Genomic DNA, 23,487 nt, shown 5'->3' with positions numbered 1-23,487 from the left:
AATTGGTTAATGATTGAAAAGCCTCAGAGAAAAACTTCCCAAGACAGGAAGATGCACAGCTTCATACCGATTCCTGGCGTTAAGTTGAGTACATGGCCCGAATTGAATCAACACAGTAAATGTACCAGAAACCACAACACTGTTCTGCCACGCAACCACAGCCAGTATGGCCTGGGTGTCAGAATGTTGCTTGGATGTTGCGAGCAACCTTCACTGCCTGTTGCTCCGTGCACTCTGTCTGGGCCATTTGAGCTGCCCTGGGCCCCGGGATCCATGGCACAGGAGGGGAGGAGACATGTGCGTTTGTAGAGCTTCCTGCAAAATGAAATGCTGAAATTTACAGTTTACAACAAGAAACTGATGGTTTGAAGAAAAGTCAGTATCCGAAAGGCAGGGGCATCCATGCAAGGCTTCAACACTTAGTGTCAATCATGCACAACCTTTTTTTAAATTTCTTCTCAAGCTTTAAATTCTTTTTGATTTAAAATTTTTAATGATTTTTGTCCCATCGAGGCAGGATTTATAACCGATACTGAGCCAGCCACCAGGGGGCAAAGGAGACTCTTTGGCTTCACTCTTGTGGAGCAGTCATGTCGATATTGTTTATATACAATCTTTGCTCCTCATTCAACATCAGCTGACCTTCTAATGGTATTACTGTGGCTATCAAAGGTTTTCCCCAAAAATATTCTTACAATATTATTTAATAAGTTTAAGTGTGTCATTGTCAGTTGATGGTAAACATTTTAAAGATGGCCATTGGAGTGATTTGTTTTTAATAGACATTCTTCCTCTATACTGTGCATTTGATTCGTGTACCATTAGCATGAAGGAGTGCAGACGGGAGAAGATGTTTGTCAAGTGGAGCATGATCCAGGAGAAAGAATTTACAGGGACGACAGGCACCTCAAACCCATGAAATGCCATGTTTTAGTGTGTTTGGTGTCGTAAACAGCTGAGTCACACACTGAGATGGGGCTTTGTTGCGGCTGGTGGGCGGGGCCAGGGGAGGGTCTGCAGCTCTGCATCTATACATATAAGGCTGGTGACCCCTAAAGGCCGAGTGACTCTTATCTTCTCCCCTCTCTGATGTCGACAGTGCTTTTCTCTCCCAGAGCAGTGTGAACGCAACGTTGGATTTATAGAGACATGTCCGGGTCTTATAGCTTTCGACCTTTTTATTGTGACAAGTGGCGGTGACAGTACCCCCCCCCCCCCAAACAGAGCTGAGCAACAACAAAATAAACAGGCCATTAGTGCCACGGCTCAGTGACCGAGCCTAACGTCAACTCTCCCACTGGCAGGATAAAGAGTCACTGAAATGGTCGAACGGAGGAGGAGACCTTTTCCAGATGAGGTGAAATAAATCCGTCTTATCCAGCACCCCCCTCCTTCCAGCTAAGTCTAAATCCTCCCCATAAGTCCAATGTCAAAGAGAGTGAGCACGACACAGTGGCAGGGGAAAGGATAGACGATGACACCGGGGTTCCTGACGAGCCAACCCACACATTATGGAGGAACCATCTCATGAAGACATGTCCTCTGGAGGACACAGACAGCTCTTCTGAACTATAGACCGAACCGAGGGTGACATTTTGTCCCGAGTCACATGCGGCAGAGCAGAGGGCAGCTCAGACACTCCGCTGATGGGAGAAGTGAAGCTGTTGAGATTGAGTTTGCACAGAGCTCAGATAGGAAGAGGGCAGATGGGAGAATATACCACAAAGAGAAAGGAGGATAAAGTTTGAATTTCACTAAATGTTTGTATTCAGTATGCTAGAGGCATAAAACTTGATGTTTGAATTAATACTGAATAGATGCTTTTACTCTAGTGGTAATGAGTTTCAATGCTGTATGCAAATCGTTTTACTATAGTGTACAACTAAAGGCAAGGCAAGACAATTTTATTTAAAAAGCACCTTTCGTACCCAGAGGTAGAGTCAAGGTGCTGTGCAGAGACATGAGACAATAACACAGTTTTAAACAACTGTGTTTTAAAACTACTCTTTTAAAATAAAATATTTAAAAGAGTAGAATAAGATGAAAAGATTAAAAGAGGTTAAATAGATAAAAACGATAGATCTGTGTGAGAATTAAAAAATAAGTTGAAAGGGAAAAAATTAAATCAATTGAACAGTGTAGAATATTAAATAAAAAATGGAGTAATAATACAACAATGGCAAGACCTTGTAAAATAGCTTAGTCAAGGCACTTCAATAACAACATGTTGAACATGCTTTTAAAAAATTGCAATGGATGGATCATTCCTGAGATCATCCGGCAGTTGGTTCCAGTTCTGTGCTGCGTGCTGACTAATAGCTGCTTCTCACCACTAGAAGGCCCCTCCTCAGTGATCACGTCTCTTAGGTATTTGAGCTCTGTCCCGAGATTTAAAATTGAGCTGTAAAACTTCTATGGCTTTCTGGCAGCCAGTGTAGAAATGTAAAAACACTAGACATGGGCGGTCATTTTGGATTTGGTTAAAACTCTAGAGCTGAATTTTGAACGAGTTGTAAGTGCCTGTTTGTCTTTTGAGGAAATCCTGGTAACAGTCGATTGCAGCAATCGCTTGTACTGTAGATAAAAGGATCAGTTTTTCCAAGTCTAGCTTTGGTCATGTGGTCCCAGCTGATAAATGTAAAAAACAGTTCTTTGTGGCTGGATGAAACCCACATTTTAACAAAAACGATTCCAAGAAATTCCATTCCGTAGTCGAAAATAATAAATAAACAGATAAATAACAAATACAAAAATAACTTACAGTTAAATGATATTATTCTTCAAAAATGTCATAATTGGCCTTATTTGGGCAGTTCACACACAGGTATACACTACCTCATAGTTGTATGATTATTATCACAGGCTTCATTGTCTTTCCCATCCCCACAAACAGACACCACCTCATCGCATACAAACACACACACCACCTTATCGCAGACACACACACACACACACACACACACACACACACACACACACACACACACACACTTTTTGTATGAGATTTAGATTTAAATGCCAGGAATAAAGGAACCAATAAATCAGTAAAACCAGTGTGCAATGTTTCCCCTTCATGAATATTCCTATCTTCTTACACACAAGCAATAATTAAATGTTCTAAATGTTTCTCAGCATTTTGAAAAAGGCAAATCATTAGTGAAAATGTAACTTTATAGGTTCATATTTCAATGCTATCCCAGATGTATGTATGTTTGGTAAGTTTTGTGGTGCGAAAAAACATCTTGACTACACAACTTTACATATTGTTTCACAAGTTATTATTCTCTTCATGCTATGAAGTTGTTCACACAAGATATTATCCTCTTATAATGCATGCATATGAGTCATATAAGCACAAAGGCTTTGTTTGCACCAAAATGAAAATACATGTTTCGAACACGGGGGATTATAAATAACTATTTGTGAACACAATACTTTTCTTTACACTTTGCGTGGAGCTGTAACTGTTCCAATAAAGTTCCCCCCATCCGTAATCTAAATATTCAATGGGATCTTTGTGTGTGAGTAAATGGCGACCGAAGTAAAAATGGAAATGCAAGTGGTACCCTGCGATGCGTTATTCATTCTGTCTGATTTTCCTAACTTTATGCAAATTGATGAGAAATAATTCATACACATTACAACAGAGTGGGGCAGCGCTGTGTTTCTGACATCCTGCCACCCTGCACTTACATTGTACTACACTGACTACATCCCCACCTCCTTTTTTTTGGTCTTCTTTTCTTTTTCCAGACAGCACGAGTTTAAAGACAGGGTCTTTAGCAATTAAAACAGAGCTCCAGCTGCTTTTGTGTACTAAGTGAGATGGAGAGCGTCATGTGGTAGTTTGGCTGAGTTTGCCAGGGTTTTAGAAGATAATGCTGAGGCTGAAGATACTTTATATTCTGAGTTTACACATACACCTCCAGTGACTTCCCCTCTGCCAAGTGCCACTAATCTAATGTGGGCTGCCAGATACCATCTCCAAGAGCAGATGCTGCTTTTGGTCTCTGTACATTCCCGCAGGTTTGGAAAGAAGCTGGCGAAGCTTGGTTTGTATTGTGTTTGTGAGCAGAGAGATTATGTACGCAACTGTAACCTTTGGTTCCTGTACAGAAAAGCTCTGACAGGTCCCACTCACTGAAGCTAAATCACCCATGGTCCTCTGCTTCCTGAACCAGAAATATAATTCTTGACATTTTAAAACTTTCCATGAATATCAGAGATAAACGCTGGTTTTGAATGGCCTCCAAGTCTTTTTGAATGCATCTACAGTTCAGCTTTATTCCTGAACTTTCTTGGCCTGACTCCTCTGACGATGTCTCACTTCTCACATGGTGGTTGTACCCACTCACCCCAATTAAGCTGTTTTCAGACATGAACTACGGAGGAGGTCTGCAGAATTTGGTCCGGACTTTCTGCGGAGTTGGCCTTTCACACATGCACAACGCATGAAAGAGATTCTCAACTGCAGACATCACTTTTTTAATTAAATTGTTTTACAGCACATGGACACAGCCTTCATTACCAAAAGCTCTCTTGACCTGAGATTTAGTCTTTTTAGTTTTGCATCTGTCCCATGTTAGAAACGACATCAACACACTCACTTATGATCCTACGGACTTCATACTATAGGTGGCTGTCCGGCGTAACTCTGGAGAAATCCTTGAGGCTCTCACTGGGACAGTTGCATTCACACACTCAGCCCCTCTGGAGGATGTCTGGAGGTTCTCCAGAGTTCAGTGTGTGTCTGAAAGCAGCTTTAAGTAGAACAGACGTTCAGGGTGAGGAGTGGGAATTAAAGAGGCAGCATTATTCCTCCTGCAAAAACACTATAGTGCAGCTTGTACAGCTCCATACTTGAAACAGAGACAGATTGATACGACTCTACTGATCATACACTAAATGTCAACATATTCCTTAAGAATACATTTCTACATGATATAATTAGTTCAGGCACATTGCCCTCATTCATACCTATGGGATGGCAACGTAGTTTAAAATAAATATATTTCCGTACAGTTTATTCTTTCTCCTTTCATATTACAGTTTTACATGTTTCTTTTTACTTTGATTCATCGTGTAATTGTTTAATTGATTATTTCTGATCAATTCTGATGCATGAAACCAACATTTTAAAATCAAACTGCATAGCTGAGACATTCACAGCTCTCAGAAAAGTCTTTCTGCATCCTGACAGTTCAGTTTACGAGTTTACAAGGAGACGTTGAAACAACAAGAGCCAAACCAAGCCCGCTTCTTATCGAGCGCCAGGCGGCGTCAAGTTAATGGCAATCACAAAACGACCGGATGACAGATATTTGAATTTCAAAATAAAAGCCCAAATTGAGAACAAATTAGAGCGAAAGATGTGCACATTTAATAAAAGAAAAAGATGTAAGCACTTAATAAATCTTTTTGATATTGCATTTGGTGGTATCTAATTGTCCACTGTAGTTTATTTGGCTGTGGAGCTGCAGCCTGTTTGCAGCTGCACATTACCAGGCTGATGAATGAATAAAACAAGCCTGTTTGTTCTCCGGGTTCTCTCTCTCTCCATGTTTTTCCTGATTTCCTGAAATATTTGGACACTTCAAACTAAGAAGCTGTGATATATGAGGTGCTTTACATTCATAAACTGTATATCTTGAAACCAAACGCATACCAACAGAACAAAGCATACTGCTGATCCTTTGGACATAATACAAGATAGAATTATGAGACAGATAACACATCTACAATATTTTCATTTTGAAACAAACTTGTTTTGACCCATTTTTTTCAATGTGTTGTGTAAGTAAGGCAAACACTGTTTGGTGTCGACCACCCTTCTGCAGGTGTGCCTGCAGAGAACTGTGTCAGCCAAACAAAACTGATCTTAATGTGGAAGCATCTAGAAAAAAAAAAGGATAATTTATTACAGTTTTAAATGTAAATTCTAAATCAAGATGTAACATAACCAGTGTTGGGAAGGATACTTTCAAAATGTATTTCGTTACAGAATACAGAATACATGCCCAAAAATGTAATCTGTAACGTATTCCATTACATTAACTAATCTGAGTAACGTATTCTGAATACTTGGAATACTTCCGGTTTGTATTGCATTTTTTTAAGTGTATGATTGCGGCGTTGTTATAGTCAGTGGAGCAGCAGCAGTTTAAACTCTCTCTCCGCCGATGCGGCGGGCCAGCTGGATGTCCGGCTCCCATCCACTCCCACCTCTGTGCCGGTCCCAACGGAGGCTGAAGTGCAGCGCCACAGCAAGGCTGCCTCGCGTCGTGCAGCGATCGTTTCGGCGTCGAGTCTATTTTTGTTTGCGCTTGACGCGACCGTATCGCTCCAGGAAACACACTGAAAAATGATTTTAAACGATATTGATGACATATTTTATATGATATAAATGATAAAGTATGGATCCCATAGTTTAAATTCCCCTTCTGTTGTCCTGGAGTTTTAATTTTACCAATATTACCAATCACATTATTACATGCCCCCCTCTGCCCCTCCATACAGACACACAAGCAGTCATAAAGATAAAAAGAGAGGGGGCCCTCCCCATTGGCTTGAGTGGAGAATACGTAATTTACCCTCGACACCCGACATTGAACGGAGCAAACAGCGGAGAAGTTCTTGAAGATGGATGACATTAAATTGGGACGCTGTTGCAGTTAATGTTGGAGCAACAAGTGAACATATGCTTTTATACTACTGGGTCAACGGGTGATATTATAAGCGCTGCCCGGCGCTTCAGCGTCCGGTGTGAACCCGGCGTGCCTCGCTGGTCTCCTGCTGAGCCATGACAGCGGAGCTCTGGGAGCGCAGGTCGGTCTTCTCTCACCAGGCGCTGGAAGGGCAGCTTGCGGATCAGCAGCTCCGTAGATTTCTGGTAGCGACGGAACTCTCTCAGAGCCTCGGTCCCGGGCCTGAAACGGTCCCGAGCCGGTCGCGGTGAGGCTTCTTCACGCCGCCGGGGGCCGGGCGCTCTTACGGCAGCCCTGGTCTCCAGCTGCTTCCTGGGGGCTTTGCCTCCGGTGGATTTACGAGAGAGTGAATAAACTCGTGAAACAGAGAAGTACCGTCATGTAATCCACTTATTTCAACAATGTAACTGTATTCTGAATACCATCTATTTAATTTGTAACTGTAACGGAATACAGTTACTCATAATTTGTATTCTAAATACGTAACGCCGTTACATGTATTCCGTTACTCCCCAACACTGAACATAACATGATGAACTTACAAAACATAGGGCTAAAGTTGCTTGATTGCCTTTTTTGACTGAGCTGCCCCTCTGGATAAAAAAACGTGTTTTAAAAATGTGTGTTAATATGAGCAGCCCAATTGTTGCTATGATTTGACTAAATAAAATCACGATATGAAATATGAAAACGAAATGATGCAAAGCGAAGCCCTTTGCCTCTTATAATGTGTCACTGTCCCACTGGGATTTTTACATTGGGACTTGGAGTCTGAAATTGCTAAATGTACGTTTTAACATTTTTTAAGAAGAGTTTATTTGCAAAGTTTGAATATTGTGGTTTGAAATTGGATAAATGATGTCAAATCTTATCACTGCTTCAAGTAGCTTACAGGAAATATAGCCTATTTGCAACAATGTGTTAATTACGATAGGTTACGTAGGACATGAGATAAGATTAGGGAAGCAAGGATAAGTCCTTATTAGTCCTTAAGGGAATTATTGTTGGAATAATTATTATCGCGCTTTACAGTAAAGGGTTACTGACATTCATCTATTCAGTTAGAGGACAACCGCTCCGCCCCCTCAGCCACAGCTGACCCCAAAAAGAATAAAGTCCAAAAATAGTGTTGATAAAATAAAGGTTTAAAGTATGTAGAGAATAATGCAGAACCAGTGCCTGGCAGACATTAAGATAAAATAAATTATGGGACGTTAAACTAATACCAGACAAAAGTGTCAGTCAGTAGTATTCATAATAGCATGGGGGGCTGTTGCCTTTTTTCAGGTTAGAGGCACGTCCCCTCAAAATGTCTCTGCACGTATATAATTTATATAATCCAGTGGTGTCCAAACTTTTTGTCCCACATACAGATCAAAATACAAAGGACTGGGCCACTCACGCCGCCACGCCCTGGAGCGGACTGTTGACAGTGCAACTCACCCGCATCGCACAGGGCGGAGGGCGTGGCGGTGTTCTGAGGGACAAAGCGCTACTAAATTGTGAGATTAAAAAATAAATATATATATATGTTTTTTATATATTATATTATTAGACATTGATGCGGGCCAATTAAAAATTGATGGCGGGCCGCAGTTGGCCCGCGGGCCGTTGTTGGACACCCCTGATATAATCCATATAACAATCCCCTGTGTTCAGCTCCACGCCTCACTCTAAGGTCGCGATGCGCTCGTCGGACCTTTATTGTGACGGAGCAGGCAGGAAGCGGCGCGTGTGAGTCCCGGCTGGTTCCACGGCCGGCGGAGCCAGAGAGAGGGAGGCAGAGTAGAAGAACGGCGAGGAAAGGGAGAGGACGAGTCGGCGGCACCGAGGGTCACAGGGATGTACAGTAAACACAGGCAGAAAAATGGCCAGACGTCACCGGCGACATGTGCACGTTTGCTGCTCTTTTTTTCCGTGCTGCTGCTGAGCGGAGCTCCGGGAAGAGCCGGCGGACACACCGGGGACGAAGGTAAAGAGGCAGCGGGGCGAGCAGTGGCCAACTTCTCCCAACATCTACCAGTTGCTGCTGACACGCCGGAGCGAGTTCCCACTGTGTCACTGGTCGTGTTTGTGTGTGTGAGAGGAGACAGAAATGCTCCGTTGCGATGCTGCTCAAACTTTTCTCACACTGGATCAGATAAAACCAGTGATCTAGTGACTAGAGCACTGGTTTTATCAGGACGAGCCAAATCCTGTGTAGAATAATGGCACTTGAATCCTGCGTTGCCTTCAAATCTTTCTCGATCTAGCCCGTGTTTATTCTCCAGTGTCCCCGAAGCTTTGAAACACAACCTCACTGGGACACATCTGTACTTGTTAGACTTCAACATCTGCCGCCTGACAGTGGAAGGAGGTTTGGAATGTGAGCGAGGTGGGGGGGAAATAAGGTGAAACGCCGCTGAAAGTTGACTCCGTGGAGTTGTGCTTTTCTCGCCGAAATTCCCCAGAGGATGTCAGGGTTTCAAAGAACAGACACTTACACGTTTCCCACGCGTGTTTGTATTGAGCTGTGCGCAGAGCTGCGTTGAATTGTGTTATTCTACAAACGGCTTTTGGGCGAGCGTGTCCTGAAGCGGGCTGGCTCTCACACAACGACAATACAGTTAAAATCGATTTCTTTCTTTCTGTCTTTCTTCAGTCTCCCATAATAACTACAGATCGTCCGTGTATCATGTACTCAGGCATGAGGACTAGCTGCATGTAGTATTTACGTTACAAATTATTCCCCCACCCCATCAAACCAATAGAAAGAAAGAGCCCAGTTCTCTTTGTGCCTTGTCCATAAAAGGCAGAGTTCACTGTGTAGTGCGGGTACAGTAGAGCATCACAGATTTCAGCCAGTTATACCACAGAGGGTGTGTTTTTACAGACTTTTCATTTGTTGAACCCACCACAAGGCAAAAAATCCTCATTGAACTCATCTGTCCACTTTTTTTGAGGGACCGTCTCAGCTTTGAGGTCCTGACAGGAGAGTCTGTATTTGAAACGAGCTTAGAAAACACTTTTCATTGAATGTGTTCAGCACCTTCCCTCTGTCAGGCAGAGCTGTGAGACAGTGGCTGGTATGAAGATGCATCAGTCTGTCCAGTCATGTGGGGCTGACTGAGCCACCCCAGGGCAAAAGGAGACTCACACAATAACCCCCATTCAAAAAAACATGCTTCAACTTAATGCAGTTAACGCTTCTCTCTCTCTCTCTCTCTCTCTCTCTCTCTCTCTCTCTCTCTCTCTCTCTCTCTCTCTCTCTCTCTCTGTGTGTGAGACTTGTATACAAACCAATCACAAGGTCAAGGGTTTAGTTGAACATATGTAGAGCACACAACATAGCTTTGTTGAGTTTGTTGTGTTCAGTTCACTTTTGAGTCGGTAGCAGACTAGTTGTCACTTTGTCAACTGTGGTTTACTGTGGAAGTGTTCTTACCACTGCTCCTCAATGGTTTGATCCCCATGCATCCATGCTGTTAGTTTAAGAACTCAACTTGAGTCAGTGTAGAAAACCTCTGTTTGTAGATAATGTGAGATGACAATTTTTTTTTAAATGACTAACACAGTAGTCAGCGTTTATGATGGTCTCACTTAACTAGAAGGTCAGAGGTTACATTAATGCTGCAGAGCTGGTAGACCTTCAGTAATTTCCTTAAGAACAACTGGTTAAGTGTATACTGGCCCCTGAAACCAGTATAGTATCTTATACTTTTCTTTAAATGTTTTTCTTTTAGATCTTGTCAAAAAGAAAATAATTGACGCTTTTGATTATTAGTGAATATAATAATAAAGTGGATTGGATAGAACATATACAACAACAAGAGATGAAGTGCTTAAAGGGAGGAAACGGTAAAGAAACACATTAAAAACAAATCCCTTAGAGGGAGTTAAGTTAAGAAAAATCAGTAGAGAAGCAAAATAATACATATTTATGAAATATTTAAAGGGGCTTATTCCAAATCCTTTTGAAATAAATCTGTTTTCAGAAGCTTTTTTAGAGACTGCTAATCTTGCAAGTCTGAGTTAATCAGATAGTTTGTGCTGAAGTTGTGGTGCCAACAGCAAAAGCTCTGTAACCCTTCAGTCATACATCCTTACGTAGGTAGTACCAGCGAGATCCTGTCTGAGAACATTAGAGTACGTGCAGGTTGATGAGGGGAAAGTATTCAGCGACAGTCTGGGAAAAAGCCATGAAGGGCTTTAAAAGTCACAAATAGAATCTTTAAATGGATTCCATGATAAACTAGTGACCCATGTTGGGACATAAATAGGGGAGTAATCGGATCTCTTCTCTTGGGTTTTGTTCTATTTGAAGTATATGATTAGTTATCTGTAGTAAGTAACCAGTTAAGAGAACATTACAGAAATCTAAACATGAAGAAGTGAATGTATGATGGTTTGTGTCTCTCTTAAACTTGGACATGAGGTTTTTTTTAAGAATGTTTTGTCATCTCATAATGAAGGTTTGAGTCAAATAAGACAGAGATTTCTGAGAAAGATTTGAGTGTTCTTAGAAAAAAAACCAAATTAGGCTTTTAAATCTATTAGGGTCAATGATGAGGATCTCCCTGTTTTCTGGATTTTAACAAAAATTTCGCAGACATTCTGTTTTTAATGTCACTTAGACACTGTAATCTTGGATAAGCTTGTGGTGTTTTAAGGCTTAACCGGGACTCATATATGAGTGTCATCAGCATAAAAATGGTTAGCTTACCAAATATCTCACCTATTGATATAACAGAGACCAAGAATAAGTCCTAAAATGTGAAACATGGTCACCAATAGAAACAAAATAGATTAGGTTAGACAAGTAGGAGATCCATCCTTGTCCCAGTTAAACCCAATCAGTTTTGCATTCTACTGATGGGAATATTGTGCGGTCTCATTGCTGTGGTATTTTCTGAGACCGGACAGGAATTTTCCATATATGTGGTTTTGTATCAGAGCCCGCACAAATTGTAAAGCCACTGACCTTTCAAGGAGTTTAGCTGTAAAGGGCAGCTAAGAAAAGTGATACTTGCTCTTACTTAACGGGTGTGGACCAGGATTGGTTGTACTCAAGCGGTTCTCTGATATTTTTGGTCACAACCAGAGGATCGTGACAGATTTTTACTGAGCAATTTGTGTAAATGAAAAAACAAATGTTATATTATATAATAAATAATACAACTTAAAGATTACAAACATTTTTCAGGAGAGGATCTACACTTGAATATGACATGATTGATCAATAGTAGTAAAATGGAGTTTGAGACTGTATTAAAACAGAAAAACACAAGATTTTTTTTCATTTTTAACATTCATTGAAAGAGGTAAAAACATAATTTGTACCTTTTAATATTAGTGTCAATTATTCTTTTCTTGACCCCTAATACAACAGATCCATGTACCTGTATCATAGGGATAGCAGAGAGGATTCATTCAAGGTTTGGAAACAGAGTAGGCATATGAATCAGGTGGTAGAAATGCAGCTCTGGGTGCTAAGTGGGATGAGGCAAGAAGAACTACGGGGTCTGATATCAGAAAAGGAGTGTAAGTGTGGCATCAGGTGAATTTCAGATGATATTTATGAGCGGCTGTATGTAGAGAGTAGGAACTGTTTGAGGCCAAAACACAGGCTCCCAGGGGCATTTGGATGGATTACAAGCTTTCCCATAGAGGATTGCATGCTGCCAGAACAGATTAAACCTGTCAATGAAAACCATGTCATGTGTCTTGCATGTACAGTGTAGCCACGTTTTGGAGGCGGTGGATCCTTCTGAACTGCTCACCTCCTTATCCCAGAGTTGGAATGGGGCCAGAGATAAAAACATGTTAACTGCTGCCTTGAGGAGGATTGAGAAGGTCGGCTTTATCCTGCCGAGGTAGATCAGACTGTCGCAGTGCTGCGGCGTTTTAAAAATCAACATCAACTCATATGTGGTTATTTATAAAGGAGTCAGGGGAACCGTTGAGCGACATCCGGCACATTAGCACCTGACATGCAGTGTGTGCCAGTGTTGTGTATGAATGGCTAAAAGAGTGCTGTTCAAAGCACCTGCTCATATTTTTGGTGAATGATGAACTGATGGATCTCAAACATGAGGATTTGCATCTTTTCCGTTTTGGATCACTGTAACCTGAATATCTTTTCCCTGGGAAAGTATGATTGCCTGTTTTCCTCTGTTTTCTCGTACACTATTGACTAAATGATCTTAAAAAACGATTGATTGATAATCTTTTATAAACCTAATTGAATCCGGTGCTCCTGTGAGTTGCCTAGACCCAGGGAAGGAAACAACATGACTTCTGGCGTTTAGAGTAACAATCCAATAACAATAACAATTAATCAACCGCAGAGAGTACTGGAGCTTTATTTGATTTGGCTGATATTGTAGACGGGTCATTATTTCAAATATAATGATGAGCTTTCTTATGATTTTGTAAGAAGCCTCCCTGTTTTCTGATCTGCTCTTGTTTTATTTTGCAGTAAAAGCAGTTTCAGCCCATCCTGCATGTATTCGTCTTGATATATTCAACATCATGTATTTTTCTACTGCTCTAATTCCATTAGTAGGATAACCGTTTATATTTATTTTTAGAGAAAATAAATCCATCCCAACCAGCAATTGTGTTTAGCCTACAATGTTCATTTTCCTCAGTTTTATACTATTGGCTGTTCCTCCTCTCCAGCTGCCTTTTCAAAAATATGCTCCAATAGCACAATACAGATGTCAGCAAAGCATATGTGCCATTAAAACTGGGTAATAATTTGCAGAAGTCAGCAGAACCAGTCATTAACCAGCCCATCATCCATCTGCCATGACAGTTCGTTGCTCAACATTGACTCTGATCATCTGAAGACCAGAGAATATACTGTGTGACCCTGACAATAATGCGTTATTTTAAAAATAACAACATTACAAGCAAACAAAACAATGTTGAATGCTTTCCAGCGCTGCAACTGACGATTGTTTCCGGTATAATTTAATCTGCGTATCATGTTCTTGAATAATTGCTTGGTCTAATTTCAGAAAGTGGTCAATGTATTTTTTTGTTCAAATAGCGTAACACTTGAAAATATTCGAATTAATCTTAGATATGATATAGAACTGTGGTGGCGAAAAAAATCAACATTTGGCATTTTTTGAGATAAAAATGACTCAAACAATTTATCTAGTATAGGAATAATTGGCATTTAATTTGCTGAATAACTAATTGAACTAATTGAATAGTTGCCACAGAAGCAAGGGTGCATTAACACTGAAAGACTTAAAGTAGATGAAACTTAACATTTTACATTACAAATAATAGTTTGATCCTAGTTTGATTAATGTGTAAATATTGATTAAATCAGGAACTAGCAAATATATAAATTACAAATGGCCAGGAAGTTAATGCCGACTTTCATAATTTTAATTTTAAAAAATCGTGAACTTTGTGATTTTTATCAAGCACGTCTGGGACCCTCAAAGAAACTGAGCCCATACAAACATTCCTATTCTTCCACTTCTTTGTGCGTGTTGTGTTTTGGTCAGGCACCTGCTGACTACTCATGCCTCGCTCAGAAATACAAGTGACTTACACAATCGTTTTGAACGATTTTACAGCATGGTTTCTCGCCGCAAGGTAAATGCAATACATCTTAGTGGGCAGCGATTTTTTACACCGGCAGAACTGACAAGAGTTTTAATTCACTTTGAGTGTTTACTTTGGCCCAGTTAGATAAATCCGGAGGTGCAGTTTTCACGGTAGACACATTTCATTCGAGTTTAGTTTGATCAGTCACAGATGCACCTGATGTATCTCCGGGGTGAGGAGTTGTTATGGCCATTGTGCGTTGTAAAAACATGTTGTTTCTAATCATTTTGCAGCATTATTACTAGAATATTTATGAAAACACAACACAGTAACAATGACATAAATAAGAAGTCAAGTGAAATGCTCACTGATGAAGTGAGAGCGATGTCCTGAAGTCTGTCACGTTTCTGAGTGATCCCCCTGTGTGCACTGTACAGAATAACATTGGTCAAATAAGGCTTACAGGAGCTGATTTCGAACAATTTTGCAACATTTTTATCAGCCTCCCACAATCTGGCTGCTTTACAAAGTTTCTGTTTGGTTGATTGTCTGTAGACAGCTCACAGTCCCAATGGCTACTAATCAACTGACTGAGTTACTTTAGAGAGTCTCATTCAGGGCCGGGTCTAGGCAGGGGCAAGAGGGGGCCTGGCCCCCTCAAATAAATGTTGTGCCCCCTCAAACTAAATCCCAATTTATAATAATAATAATATAATAAAGCACAATGCCCCCTCAAGATTTGTGGCTGCCCCCTCATACATGCCTGTCTAGACCCGGCCCTGGTCTCATTCCTCTCGAATCAATTATTTCCTCTGACAGTTAACAGTTATTTTTCACACTTTCAGAGCTCATCGTGTGTCAGCTGTAATTATTGTCTCTTTGACATATTCTTCCCTGGCATTTCTGCATTTCAAACTGGACCAACCAAGCACTTATAAGGATGATTAACTCGGAGAGACTCACTATAGACAGACTGGAAACAACTTGCTAACTTAGCAACATGACATGGCTACAGCCTTCCCTTATCTATACTAATTATCCTTTTAAGGGTTATGGTGTCATGGACTGGAACCAATCTCAGCTGATATTGGGAGAGCATAAAACATCACTCTGTATTAATATAGTTACTGTATATTGAAATAATCTGTTGCAATAATTGAACACCACATTTATTAGTCCTGGAATATGAAAAAACCTTAATAAACCCCAACTTTCAGATATCTTGGAATATAAGAAAATATATTGTCAGTTAGAGTGAATTTGGGTATTCTGGGACGTAACATAATGTGGGACACCTAAGCTTCAGTCGGTTTATTTCCTGTTCTAACCAAATCTAGTCAACGGGTCTTTTACTATAGGTCAGCATGGGTATCATGTGACTGTAATTGCATGACTTCATGGGGGTTGATGTCACAGAAAGGGGCGGGGTAAGTGTCAATCAGAAGCTCCCCCTTTGGAATATCATGACATAGGAAGACTAATGTTAAGGATATCATTATGTCATGAAAAAATATGACTTTTACATGTTTAAATGGATTGTTTCTGATTATTATGCTTAAGCTTGACATGCATAAGTGACCTGTCCCAGATTATGAAATTTAGGCAAAAAAATGTTTTTTCACAAAAGAACACTTAAAGCTGTTCCATGTCTCCTCTGAGTATTATATCTCCATTCTTCTTCTGATGTTTAATGACTAGGTTTGCACTTCTGTATGATGCTGTACCCTTAAACATATGTGTTAACCTCAGAAATGTTACTTCCTGCAATCATCATGCTCTGCACTCTTCCCAACAACTTGTCAATCTCAGACATGACATCAAAGGGTATAAAAACTTCTTATGCATCTTTGCTGTGCAAGGATTCAAATAAACTGTGCGCTCAGCAGTTTTCTCTGCACTCTCTGCCGGCAACATGGCCCATTTACCAGGCACAGAGCGCAGCCTGCCCCGGGCCTGCACCCCACATGCCTTTGCAATGCAAAACCTGTTCTTGGAGCCCAGAGGAATCTGTATGGGATGACTTTAGAGTTCTTGAAAGTGTGGGCTGTTATACCCAGTGTGTGAGGGGGGGGGCAAGTACTGGCTGTGCGGTCTGCAGAACTGTTGTGGCACGACCGCTGAACAGGCAAACTATCATTAGCGACTCGATCCCTGACAGTGCCCAGCTCACCTCACACTGACTCATTTTTCAGCTGCAAACACCGGGGCCGGCGTGACAGAGAGGTTGCACCCTTGAAGAATATTTTGTTTGAAATCTAACTAGATTGCATGGTGTTTATTGTCGACACCCACAGAAATACTGTGCCTGGTCCTCTCTGGTCTGCTGCGTGGGCTTCTTCCAGTCGTTATTCATTTTCAAGTGTTGTGGTTGAGCGCTACAGGTCTGCGTTGTGTAGGTGAGGGGCTGCCAGGGAGCACGGTATTTCTGAGAGCTTCCTGTTCCAGTCTAATGCTATCGGTCCCGGTGTAATGTAGTTCCACAACAACATGTGACGTTGGTAACCCCTTTTAGACTGAGAGGAGATAAAAGCCTCTCTTGCACAACAGATCAGTGATGCGCCTCTCCTCTGTCAGAGACTTCAAATGATATAAAGCAGAGAATCAGAAAAGTTTGGTTTTACGCCTCCATCCAGTAAACATTTCTCAAAAGTATTAATGTCTACATGTTTTAAGTTTGTAATTGGATTTACTCTCACTTTTACTATTAATTGAGACTGTTATTTATTGCAGTGATAGTTCTTTTTTTTTTGAGTGAGTAAATTTCCATCCAGACCGAAATGGGTATGACGACCACCACCCATGCATCCATACATGGTTTAAGTTTACAAATTCTGTTTTTTTACACATGTGTCCGATGACACCGTTTCTGTGTGTGTGAGCTACGCAATTCTTTAATTGTGATCAAATGCTTATTTTGATGAATTTAGTCCCGAACAAACCTGATCACTATAAGAAGTTGTCGCCTCACAATTCTCTATGCAGGAAAAACCCTAATGGTAAAAGTTCTGGTCTATCTGTCTCTTGTAGAAACTCCGAACTCATAGAGGTGTAGTTACATTCACAGCTCTTGTTTCGAGTTGCAGTTTGAAAAAAGGATCAGTCCCTGGATTTAGAGGCATTTCTGAATATTAGAAGGTGGTGTGTTCAATTGAAAACCGAGCCTGAAGTTGCCCTTTAAATGTCAGACTAGGCCATTACCCTCTACCCCGGCTAAATGATCTGCTCTTTATCACAACACGTACTGGAGATGATGTGACAATGAAGTGCCTGTCTGTCTGTGTTTCTGTCAATTTGGACTAAATTTGGCAGGTGGGTTCAGGTTATTTGTCTGTCAACACTAATGGACACAGCATTGGATCAAAGTTTTCGCCTAATGCTAATGCATGGGGAATACAATGAAAGCACAAATACATATACATACATACATTAAATACAGTTACACATTGTATTAAGAAACCACACGTTTACCCGCAGAATAGATATTTTATACTCATCAGGACTCACCATTTCTGTTTACAGTGGCTTTATCAATGTATTATTATTTGGCTGGCCTGCCTCCCTCTTATAATTGTCCTGTTAAAACATTTGTTACTTAAACAATCAAAAAACAAAGCTTTAAACAATCAAGCGAATATAGAATATTCCAGACTTGAAAAATTCACCTGTTTACACAGTGGAATCTATGTGCAGCACTTTCTGTATGACACATCACTCACACTGTCACTATCTTGCCCAAGGACACTAGCATGTGGAATGGGGGAGAAAGGGATCGAGCCGCAGACCTTTTTGACAGTGGTCGACCCGCTCTACCTCCTCAGCTCTGTTTTTTGTAACTGTTCTGGCTGTGCCTTTCTGCAAAAATAATCTCATCCTGTACGACAATACAAATCTAAACTGAACTAAACAAGATATAAAAATATTACTTTTGTGGTGTGAGAAAAAAAGCCCAAACATTATTATCTCAGATTTTATGGACAAGCTGCTGCTGGACCTGTGAACTCCACATGAGGGCCCTTTGTTTGATTGGTTCTGTGATCCACGCAGCCTGTTGCAGATGCTCCTACTTCTTTTCTTATTTTTTCCCAAAGTTGTCCTTTCTTCTTTTGTCATATGCTTTAAAATATTTCAGAAGTAATTTATTTCAGCTGCAACCTCTAAACCTGCTAGTACGGAAAAAAATTACTTTTTTTCAGCTCCTGTTTTGTATTTATGTAGGAACTTGTTTACACCTAAAGTACCAATTAATCAGGGCGTCATGTGACCAGGACAATGCACACCCTGCAGAAATCAGGACTCATTATCACAGGCAAAGTGAGAACACGGGACAATGAAATGTTTGAGCTATATGTCTTAGTGAGGAATTTTTGTGAGTGTAGTGTTTCACAGAGTTGTAGTTACTGGATGATACTCTGGATCTCAATGCTGCCATCAGCACAGGCAGAGAAACATTTCTGAAGCCCAGACATTGTTAGCTGTAGGGCTACATCCATACCACATGTCCAGAGTCATCATAGGCCTTGGTCAGTTAACCTGGCAACGGTGTGTGACATCATCCACTGTACGGCCCGGTACCTTCTCCATGATCCCCTCTGTCCACGTCCACTCAGTTTTTGTGATACCAGAGGAAGTGTTGTGTGCTGCTGATGTCACAGAGGCCCTGATACATTTGTATTTTTACTTTCTTCCTCCTAACTGTTGTGCAACATGACCAATTCCCCTTTGAGGAATAGACAACTGAGCCATCTCCATGACAACTGAGTGAGCGCCTTCCCTCAATGAACATGTTTTGAAGCTTCACAAAAAGCTTGTAAGTGGACCTTGATTTTAGTTTTTTTTTTTTTACAAAAGTAATATCAAGATTTTCTTTGTTTGGACTTCTTTGAGAAAGTCAGCCTTTCTTGTGCATGATGGGTATCTGAGTCAGAGGAAGCAGACATTTTCTGTAAACACCCTTGGATGAGTAACATTTACCAGAATAAGAAGAATGATAGACATCAAATACAGTTTAATCCAATGTTTTGCAAGGTTGATGAAAAATGTGTTTGTGTCTTCTAAGTCACTTATCTTACAAGATATGTAAAGCTGGATGCTTTAATTAAATAAAATCCGAATTCCTAATCCCGGTTTCTTTGAAAATAAAGAAGAGCCTCAGCTCATATGCACATCAGACACAGAATCACCTCCGAGCGGAACACATTCCCTGAAGCTATAATGTTGTGGAAGTGATCCCTCCTTCTTGCAGACGAGAATGGTTTGATTACATCTCCTCCCTGAAGGAAGAGCACACACACTTGAGATGGCACAGTATCAGTGAGCTGTAGCTCAGCTCAGAAGAAAGCTGTTTGCAATCCTGTGTCATCACACGTGCGAGTCACTTTTCCATCCTGTCTTGCGCCAGATGATTATCAAGTGCTTATACACAGTGAGATCTGTAGATGTTCTTTCCCTGATTGGCTGAGCTTCACCCAAAAGAGCCAAATCCAACCAGTGTTTTCATTATTAACCTGGGCACTGCTGTGGCAAAGAGCACACTCTTACTCTTACAGTACCGGGCCGGTGCTAAGCTGAGCTTGGTCTGCCTGCTGAGAAATGTGTGCCAGAATACTAACTACCTATCAGCTTCGTAGTTCTGAATCAACACGCTGTACATATTTGTAAGTGTTCGATAGGACTGCATCTATCGATTATTTTTTTAACTATTAATTAAATATTTATTTTGGTGATTAATCGATTAAATTAAAGATATATTTTTATTACTCGATTAATATGATGAATTTATAAAAATAAAAAAATGTCTCCGTTACAAAAAATCTTACAAAAAACAAAGTATGAACTGTTCCTCAACAAAAAACAGTCCAGTCTGAACTGCTCATCTTCCTTTTACAGTCCCATATCTCTTCAAAATAAAATTAATTCAAGGGTTTGCATTTAAAAACAAAATAAAGAGCTTTTGAAAAAGGCATCCTAAAATAAAGTGTCTAATTTTGGAAAAAATGTATAAAAGATCTGATTTAATTTTACTTTTTACTTTTACTTTTTTCTATATATATATATATATATATAACTACATTACACATATAAACAATTTCAACAAATATTAACAACTAAACAGCTTAACATCTTTTCTCTTTGTTCTCTTGTGCTGCCAGGATTTACTACCGTAAAGATGGGGAAAGCAGCGCAGATTAAAACACAACTACTGTAGATATGAGAAAGGTTGCAAATAGAATCAGTCCGTCACAAACTAATAACAGGTCGGGTCCGTATAGAACAGCAGGTCGGAACCACAGTTCACCTATTGGTAACCTTAACCTATGCTAGACGATCGTGGTCGATTTTTTCCGCTTCAGCCTCCTCTTGAGGTGAGTCCATTCTTTGACTGTGCGTAGATACATATTTAAACATTTGACATTTCTAGTCATAATTAAAATGTGTTTATTTTTCTGCCTTCCCAGCCATCAAAAGCTTTGAAATTGAAGATCTTGACTTAAAAATATTACGCATTTTACATGACATATCATTTAACTGACGCTTTTATCCAAAGTGACTAGTGCTAATTTTTTAATTTTTATTCAAGGTATAGTCGGAAGAGATGTGTTTTTAGTTTGCGATGGAAGATGGGTAGACTTTCTGCTGTCCTGATGTCATTGGGGAGCTGATTTTGTCGAGTGTTTAGCTCGAGTGAGGGAGCAACAGGCTGATTGGCAGATGCAGAGCAGAGTGGACGGGCTGGGGTGTAACATTTGACCATTTGATCCTGGATGTAGACTGGACCTGATCCGTTCGCAGCACGGTACGCAAGTACTAATGTTTTAAAATGGATGCGGGCTGCCACTGGTAACTGGTTAAGGGTGCGGAGCAGCGGAGTACTGTGAGTGGATTGATAGTTCCTGTGTTGATAGGTTAAAATAGAAAAACCAAACAAAAAAATGTCCCTCCTCATCATATAGTGAAGGTCTAACAGCAGAACAGCAATTTGTTTCCACAACACAATGAAACAACCTGAGGTAATAAATGTTCAGAATGTCTGCAGTGTTGTATCACTTGCTGAGAAAGACAAGTAAAACCCACGGTCATTCATATGTAAATGTTACAGCTTTTCAGGAATTGCAGGAATAATTTCCGCCGTGTCATTGGATCTGCTGATTATTCACATACACACATTATCACACACACACACACGCATTGTAAAGGCAGCTCTCATTGTACTTGGTGTGAGGGCAGGTTAACGGAGCCTTTAACTATCATCAGTGTAGAGATAGGGAGCTACTCTCCCCTTGGAAAGCCCTCACGCTGACAGATAGCATCAGTTCAGTCCTGTGGAAAAACTAAGAAAGATGAGGTGAAGGAAAAAAAACTAGGATGAGCTTAGGAATCCTTGCACTGAGTGAGAGAGAGAAAGAGTGAGGTTAGCAGATGAAGTCTTCGGGGATTTGGGATATAGGAAATGTACTGTAAGAGTAAGCTGTTTATAGGGGGATTGGGCTGTGCACTCAAACACTTAGATGGAGAGCTCTACTGCTTCTGTCACATGGACCCATGGGATTTTTTAAACCTTGTGTCCTTCGATTTGGGCCAAATAAGCTTTGTGGTCCTTTATTGCTGCATCGACACATTGTTATTGTTTAACGTCCCTTTGTCATGTCCATATTTCTTAATGAGATGCTTCCATTTAACAATCGGCTGTGTAGCAGGGTAGGGTAGTCAATCGGATGTGTCATATGTTGTAAAACTGTGTGACCAGGACCTCCAAACTGGAGTTTACATAATATGTATGCAAGCAGACTGGTGCCCACACATAAAGTAACCATATTAGGTTAAACTAGATTCAGTTAATAGGAGCACGGGTTAAAGATTGAATACAACCGTAGTGCCGCTGATTGTTATGGGTGCATTCTCAAATTCAGTTCATGGGCAGTGATTTGTAGGCCGCAGGCGAACTGCTGCACAGTAGAAATACCAGCATATAGAATGTTCTCTTTTTTTTTATTTAAAAAAAAACAAAAACAATCAGCGTGAGGAAGAGTGGTTTTACTTACCAAGTAACACTTGGAGGCATAGATTTGTCAGGACTTAATACCAAGATGTAAGCAAAGCAATGTGTAGTCTGTAGTTCAATGCAGCGAGGAAAGATCAGACCTGTGTATTCAAATATATCTAAGAAGAAATTATGTGATTAAACTGGATTGATCCTTTACTTTTCCAGGAACATGTGGAATTCTGTGACTCTCAAACACCCTATGCAGACAGAGCGAAAGATTTATCTGTGACATGTTGTGCTAAATTGAACATGCATTACTAAAATGACGAAAAACCTGTCTGCAGTCCTTCTAATTAGCAGAACTCAGTAGTAGCCTTGAGCTATTGGAATGAAGGATAACCTAGAACCTAAATTGACTTCTCTATATTCTCACTAATATCCGTTATGTTTCTGTAATGCAAAATCAAAGCAGATTCTTGTCAGGCCTGGACTGGAATGAGGACTCAGAAGCAGAGAATATCACGTACCAGCACACTTTATTGATTTCAGAACCTCAATGCAGAGTGACAAACAAGAAGGCTATGAAAATCTCACTAACTATATCTATATAATAATATAATACTTGGCAAGCAATAACTGGGGAAAAAGAACTTCCTAATAAATACAAAACATACACTAGAAAAAGAAAAAGCTTTTAAACATAAACCACTCCCGAAGGAGGACAAACAAATGGCAAGAGCAAGAAATCAAAAGCGCTCCCGAAGGAGGAAAACCAAACTACTAATAAATGGGGCAAAAGAAAAGGCTCACCTAAACAGGAGGCTCAACAAACTAACTAAATCTCTCTTAACATAAATCGCTCCAAAAGGGAGGAAGAAAGACAGTTTACAAACAACACAAAACAAAGCTAAACTGGAAAACTTTAACAAACAAAAAATCACTCTCAAGGAGGAAACAGAAAACAACTTACGTGGCGTAGCAAGAAACTCTTTGGCAAAAAACGACAATGACTGTGGGTAAGGCTTAGGTGCACGAACAAGAACGAAACACTTCGGCACAAGACAAAGGGGAGACGCAGACTATAAGCACATGAGGGTGAAGGGAACAGGTGGAAACAATCAGAGACAATCAGACCAGTGACACATGAGGAAGGGCAAGTGACCTGAAACGAGAGGAGAGTTAGGATTTCAAAATAAAACAGGAAGTTACGAGACAAAAACCCAAAGACAAGACAAACCTCACCGCGGTGTGACA

General features: G+C 40.5%; 1 protein-coding gene across 1 annotated transcript in view; it reads left to right on the top strand.

Annotated features, from left to right (window-relative positions):
• Positions 1-8,546: 8,546 nt before the first annotated feature.
• adam19a (ADAM metallopeptidase domain 19a) overlaps positions 8,547-23,487 on the top strand; it is a 195,339-nt gene continuing 180,398 nt past the window's right edge. Inside the window, exon 1 of the mRNA XM_061066522.1 lies at positions 8,547-8,676. Coding sequence (XP_060922505.1) covers positions 8,547-8,676 — 130 coding nt within the window. The remainder of the gene's footprint in view (positions 8,677-23,487) is intronic.

This window comes from Limanda limanda, chromosome 22 (genome assembly GCF_963576545.1).
Source record: "Limanda limanda chromosome 22, fLimLim1.1, whole genome shotgun sequence".
Lineage (NCBI taxonomy): Eukaryota > Metazoa > Chordata > Actinopteri > Pleuronectiformes > Pleuronectidae > Limanda > Limanda limanda.
The sequence above is the reverse complement of the archived record's forward strand: the minus strand, read 5'-3'. Positions and strand labels throughout refer to the sequence as shown.